This window comes from Rhinopithecus bieti, unplaced genomic scaffold, assembly GCF_001698545.2.
Source record: "Rhinopithecus bieti isolate Rb0 unplaced genomic scaffold, ASM169854v2 scaffold_16999, whole genome shotgun sequence".
Lineage (NCBI taxonomy): Eukaryota > Metazoa > Chordata > Mammalia > Primates > Cercopithecidae > Rhinopithecus > Rhinopithecus bieti.
In genome coordinates this window covers 2,111,686-2,119,067 of record NW_016808939.1, presented here as the reverse complement: position 1 = coordinate 2,119,067, position 7,382 = coordinate 2,111,686, and the positions used below count along the sequence as shown (strand labels likewise).

General features: G+C 36.8%; 1 protein-coding gene across 1 annotated transcript in view; it reads left to right on the top strand.

Moving 5' to 3' along the window:
- DDX60L (DExD/H-box 60 like) overlaps positions 1–7,382 on the top strand; it is a 120,073-nt gene that overhangs the window by 104,043 nt on the left and 8,648 nt on the right. The window contains 1 exon segment of the mRNA XM_017887899.1: positions 1,027–1,178. Within this exon segment, the coding sequence (XP_017743388.1) occupies positions 1,027–1,178 (152 nt within the window).

The window sequence follows — 7,382 nt, the reverse complement described above, 5'->3', positions numbered from 1 at the left end:
TCCCCTCCCCTCCCCTCCCCTCCTCTCCTCTTCCTTCCTCTCCCCTCCCCTCCCTTTCCCCCCTTTTTATTTGTGACAGGGTCTCACTCTATTGCCCAGGCTGGAGTGCAGTGGCACTATCTCGGCTCACTGCAGCCTCAACTTCCTGGGCTCAGGCGATCCTCCCACCTCAGTCTTCCACATACCTGGAACTACAGGCACGTGCCGCCATGCCCAGCTAATTTTTTATATTTTTAGTGGAGATGGTTTCAGCATATTGCCCAGTCTGATCTCAAACTCCTGGGCCCAAGCAATCCACCCACCTCAGCTTCCCAGAGTGCTAGGATTATAGGCATGAGCCACCATGCCTCGCCTGAACTTGTACTTTTATTCCAACTTGCTCCACAGTTTAAATTTACCCATGCACGGGCAGAATTTGCAGATTCCTTCTGATTCTGTACAGATTAATTTATCTAATGTGCCCAGAACCATGGTGACTTAGTTTTTATTTGTTTGTTTTGCTTCTCTCCATTTTCTCCTCTTCTACCTCCTCCTCCGCCACTTTTTTCTTCTCTCCGGAGCCCAAAGGTTTGTGTTGTCTCTTTTTATTCTCCTTGTGAGCGCAGGGAGACACTAGCTACGTGACACTCCTTTCAAGGTCATTCTGTGCACCAACTAAGATCATGATGAAAATTCCACCTTAAAATCAGCTTCTATTTATTTTTCCTTAGTGAATGTTGCTAACAGTATTGTAGTTGGACAGTTGAAATTGCCTTCAGTATGCTGTGAGAGTTCCTATTTGCCTCAGTGGGGCTGCCCATTCCCGAGGTATGCTTAGTGTGGCACTGGCCAGTGTCTGTAACATGCCCCTTGCCCTCTTATGGGCCCTATTTCCCTCAACCCCCATGGGAGTCCCCCTCTGCCTGCCTCTGTCACTTCGACTTATTCAGAACATACTTTAAGAAACAGATTCATACCAAAGAAATCTGAAACTGCAAACAGTCTTTACATATCAATAATGAATTAATAGAAAATGTCTTTCTTCAGGTCATTCTGCGCACAATCGGTGTTAGCGGCGCTCAGGCTCCTCTGCTGTGGCCAGGGAAATTAGATAACCGAGGAAGGAGAATGCCACTAAATGCATATGTGCTCAATTTCTATCGACACAACTGCTTGACAAGTTTAGACCGAACTAATGGGTAGGTTTATGGGTGTGTTTCTATAAAATATATACATACATATATATCTATGTTTTATTGTATATTCATATTATATATGTAACAGCATATAATTTACATTATATAATTGTATAAACATAAATTTATATATTTTAAATAGGAATTTTAATACATAATCTTTTAAGAGTTTAAAATACAGACTAATCATAAAAAAAATACTAGATCACTTTGTAGAAGACTAATTTCTGGTGATTAGAAACTCCAGTATTATTTTGGATTTTGGGGCTACTACCAAAATCTTGGTACTTGAACTGGTTCTGGTGAATGTAATTCTGAAGACAGAAAATTTGGATACATTACAAAGCCCAAAAAGATATTTTAATTATACTAAAATTTCTAATTATACTAAAATGTATAATTTATACGTTTATTAGTATAATTAGTATAATTTAGTATAATTTATTGGTATAATTAGTATAATTAGTATAATTTAGAATAAATTACACTAAATTATTTGCATAATTTAGTAATATGTTATAACTAAATTATTAGTATACCATTACACTATTCATTGTATAATTCACTAATTATATTATTAGTGTAATTTACCATTACACTCATTATCTATTAAGAAAGAATGTTGGATGATTTCCAGAAGTATATCAAATATTATTTTATGAAATAATATTGTTAATGAAATAAATATTTATTTTGTGAAATAAATTAATATTTATTTTTTTCCCACAAATGCAACACGGAGGGAAAAGATCTGAAACTTACATTATGAGATAGTTAACTTAGCAGGTGTCTGTTAGAAAGTGACACTTGTTCTAGTTCTTTGACATGGAAACTATTTTACAAAGCAGTAAAGAAGGATGAATACTTAGAATTCACATGGAAAGTGAATAATTTAGCCCTGGAAACAAGTAGGTAGAAATGGGGAAAGTTATGCTTTTAAACAATGATTCAGGAATTCTCTTTATATTTTACATAAATTTTAAATAATTCTGATCAAAATAAGTTTTAAATATTTAAATGCTGTTCTTTTTTAAGTTTTTAAATTGACATATTGTAACTGTACATATTTATAGAGTACAATTTGATATTGTGAAACATATATGTTGTATAATGATCCAATCAGGTTAGCTAGGGTACCCATCACCTTATGCACTTACCATTTTTTTTTTTGTGGTGAGAACATTCAAAAGACTCTCTTCTCGCTACTTTGTAATCTACAATACAATACTGTTAACTGTATGTACCTTACTGTGCAACAAAACACTAGAACGTATTCCTCCTATCTACTTACTGTGATTTTGTACATGTTGACCCACCTCTGCCCACCTTCTCTCTCTTCCCCTCCCCAATCTTTGTAACCATTATTCTACCCTCTACTTCTATTATATTAATTTTTCTTCTTTTTAAATTTCACATGTGGGGAATATCATGCAATATTTTTCTTTCTGTCTCTGGCTTATTTCACTTAACATAATGTCCTCCAGATTGATTCATGTTGCCACAAATGACAGGATTTCATTCCTTTTTATGGCTGAATAGTATCTAATTGTGTATATGTACCACATTTTCTTTATTCATCCATTGTTGGACACTTAAGTTGATTCCATATCATAGGTATTGTAAATAGTGTGGCAATAAAGATGGGAGTGCAGGTATCTGTTTGACATACTGATTTAATTTATTTGGATATATAACTAGTAGTGGGATTGCTTGATCATATCGTAATTCTAGTTGCAATGTTTTGAATAATTTATACACTGTTTTCCATAATGGATTTCCTCATTTATAATCCTACCCACAGCATATAAGGGTTCCCTTTCCTTCACATTCACACTAACACTTGCTGTCTTTTGTCTTTTTATTATTAGTAGCCTTTCTAACTAGAGTGAGGTGGTATTTGATTGTGGCTTGGATTGGCATTTTATGATGGTTAGTGATAGTGAACATTTATTCATATACCTATTGGCCTTTTGTATACTTTCTGTTGAGAAATGTCTATTAAAGTTTTTGCCCATTTTTAAATTGATTTTTTTTTGCTGTTAAGTTTCTTATATATTCTGGATATGAATCTTTTGATGTATAGTGTGCATATATTTTTCTGCCATCTTATAGGTTATCTCTTCACTCTGTTAATTGTTTTCTTTACTGTGGAAAACTTCTTGGTTTGATGTAATCTGTTTTGTCTGCTTTTGCTTTTATTGCTTGTGTTTTTGAGATCTTATTTAAAAAATCCTTGCCCAGTCCAGTATCATGAAGTTTTTCTGCTGTTTTTTTTCTTTTCTTTTTTTTTTTTTTAATGGCTATATTAGTTTGTTTTCACACTGCCATTAAAGACATACCCACAACTGGGCAATTTTAAAAGAAAGGGGTTTATTTGACCTACGTGTGAGTTCCACGACCTCACAATCATGATGGAAGGTGAAAGGCATGTCTTACATGGTGGCAGACAAGAGAAGAGAGCTTGTGCAGGGAACCTCCCATTTTTAAACCCATCAGATCTTGTGATACTCATTCACTATTAGGAGAATAGCTCAGGAAAGACCTGCCCCCATAATTCAGTCACCTCCCACCAGATTCCTCCCATGACACATGGGAATTGTGGGACTTACAATTCAAGATTAGATTTAGGTGGGGACACAGCCAAACTATATCATTCTGCCCCTGACCCCTCCCAAATCTCATGCCCTCACATTTCAAAACCAGTCATGCCTTCCCAGCAGTCCCCCAGAGTCTTAACTCATTTCAGCATTAACTCAAAAGTCCACAGTCCAATGTCTTATCTGATACAAGACAAGTCCATTTCACCTATGAGCCTGTAAAATCAAAAGCAAGTTAGTTACTTCCTAGATACAGTGGAGGTATGAGGATTGGGTAAATACAGCCATTCCAAAGGGAGAAATTGGCCAAAACAAACGGGCTACAGGCCCCATGCAATTTGAAATCCAGCAGGGCAGTCAAGTCTTAAAGCTCCAAAATGATCTCCTTTGACTCCATGTCTTGCATCCGGGCCATGCTGATGCAAGAGGTGGGTTCCCATAGTCTTGGGCAGCTCTACCCCTTTGGTTTTACAGGGTACAGCCTCCCTCCTGGCTGCTTTCACAGGCTGGCATTGAGTGTCTGTGGCTTTTCCAGGTGCACAGTGCAAGCTTTCAGTGGATCTACCATTCTGGGGTACAGAGGATAGTGGCCCTCTTCTCACAGCTCCACTAGCCAGTGCCCCACTTAGGACTCTGTGTGGGGGCTCTGACCCCACATTTTTCTTCTGCACTGCCTGAGCACAGGTTCTCCATGGGGGCCCGGCCCCTGCAACTAACTTCTGCCTGGGCATCCAGGCGTTTCCATACATCTGAAATCTAGGGGGGGTTCCCAAATCTCAATTCTTGACTTATGTGTACCTGCAGGGTCAACACCATGTGGAAGCTACCAAGGCTTGGGGCTTGCACCCTTTAAGGCCATGGCTCGAGCTCTACGTTAGCCTCTTTCAGCCATGGCTGGAGCAGCTGTGACACAGGGAACAAAGTCCCTACACTGCACACAGCACAGGGACCCTGGGCCTGGCCCGTGAAACCACTTTTTCCTCCTAGGTTTCCAGGCCTGTGATGGGAGGGTCTGCCGTGAAGACCTCTGCCATGTCCTGGAGACATTTACCCCATTGTCTTGGGGATTAACATTAGGTTTCTTGTTACTTATGCAAATTTCTGCAGCTGGCTTAAATTTCTCCTCAGAAAATGGGATTTTCTTTTCTATTGAATTGCCAAGCTGCAAATTTTCCAAACTCTTATGCTGTGCTTCCCTTATAAAACTGGATGTCTTTAACAATGCCCAAGTCACCTCTTGAATGCTTTGCTGCTTAGAAATTTCTTTCTCCAGACACCCTAAATCATCTCTCTCAAGTTCTAAGTTCCACAAATCTCTAGGGCAGGGGCAACATGCTGCCAATCTCTTTGCTAAAACATACAAGAGTTACCTTTGCTCCATTTCCCAACAAGTTCCTCATTTCCATCTGAGACCACCTTAGACTGGACTTTATTGTCCATATTGCTATCAGCATTTTGGGCAAAGCCATTCAACAAGTCTGTAGGAAGTTCCAAACTTTCCCACATTTTCCTATCATCTTCTGAGCTTTCCAAACTGTTTCAATCTTTGCCTGTTACCCAGTTCCAAAGTCACTTCCACATTTTCAGGTATCTTTTCAGCAGTGCTCCACTCTACTGGTACCAATTTACTGTATTAGTTCATTTTCACATTGCTGATAAAGGCATACCCAAGACTGGACAATTTACAAAAGAAAAAGTTTTATTGGACTTAGAGTTCCACATGGCTGGGGAGACCTGACAATCATGGCGGAAGGTGAAAGGCACGGAAGGTGGCAGATGAGTAAAGAGAGCTTGTGCAGGGACATTCCCGTTTTTAAAACCGTCAGGTCTCATGAGACTCGTTCACTATCACAAGAACAGCGCAGGAAAGACCCGCTCTCATAAGTCAGTAACCTCCCCCTGGGTTCCTCCCACGACATGTGGTAATTGTGGGAGTTATGATTCATGATGAGATTTGTGTGGAGAGACAGCCAAACCATATTAATTGTTTTATAGTTTCAGGTTTTACATTTAAGTCTTTAACCATTTTGAATAGATTTTTGTATATGGTGAGAGGTAGGAGTCTTGTCTCATTCTTGTGCATGTGTATATCTAATTTTCCCAGCATCATATATTGACATATTAGCATTATGCTATTATATTTAATATGTTATTAACATATTAACATATAACATATTAGCATAACCTATTAAACACATATATATTAGCATATAATATATTAACATATAATGGCATAACATATTAAACACATATTCCCTTCTCCCTCATGTGTGTTCTTGGCACACATGAGGGAAAAGTTAATTTATAAAAAATCAGTTGGCTGTAAACGTGTAGATTTATTTCTGGGTTTTCTATTGTTTCATTGGTCAAAGTATGTGGTTTTTATGATGGAATCATACTATTGGTTATGATAGCTTGTAGTATATAGTGTCTTGAAGTCAGGTAGTGTGATGCCTCTAGCTGCATTCGTTTTGCTGAGGATTGCTTTGCATATTTGGGACTTTTTGTGATTTCCTACAAGTTTTAGGATTTTTTTCCTATTTTTGTAAAGAATATCATTGGTATTTTAATGGAGATTGTATTAAATTTATAGATCATTTTGGGTAGTGTGGCCATTTTAACAATACTAATTTTTTCATTCCATGAACATGGAATATCTTTTCATTTCTTAGTGTCCTCTTTAATTTCTTTCATCAGTGTTTTACAGTTTTCAGTGTAGAGATCTTTTACCTTCTTGTTTATTTATTATCTAATTTTTTGTAGCTATTGTAAATGAATTTGTTTTAAAATTTTATTTTCAGTTTGCTATTATTGCATAGAAACACTACTGATTTTGTATATTAATTTTGTATCCTGCAAATTTGTATTTTTTATTGATCAATTCTAACAGTTTTTCACTAAGTCTTTAGGGTTTCCTATATATAAGATCTTGTCTGAAAACAGGGACAATCTGACTTTCTCCTTTCCAATTTGGATGTCTTTTATTTATTTATTCTCTTGTCTGGTTGCCCTGGCTAGGACTACCGGTACTATGTTGAATAAAAATGGTGAAAGTTGGCATCCTTGTCTTGTTCCTGATCATATGATGTTAGCTATGGATTTGTCATATATGACTTTTATTGTGTTGAGGTACATATCTTCTATACCTAATTTGTTAAGAGTTTTTATTATGAAGGGATGTTTTGAATTTTGTCAAATGCTTTTTCTGTATCTATTGAATGATCATATGGTTTTGTTTTCTGTTAATGTGATTTATCTCATTTATTGATTTGCATATCTTGCACTATCCTTGCATTACCAGGATAAATCCCCTTTGATCTTATTGAATAACATTTTTAATGTGCTTTTGAATTTGGTTTGCTAGTATCTTGTTGAGAATTTTTGGATTTGTGTTTATCAGAGAGACTGGCCTATAATTTTTGTTGTTGTTGTATCCTTGTCTAGTTTGAGAGTCAGAATAATATTGGTCTCATAAAAAAAACTTGGAAGTAGTCCCTCCTCTTAAATTCCCTTAATAGTTTGAACAGGATTGCTATTAGTCTTCTTTAAATGTTTGGTAGAATTCAGCAGTGAAGCCATGAAGTCCTGGGCTTTTTTTTTTTTTTTTTTT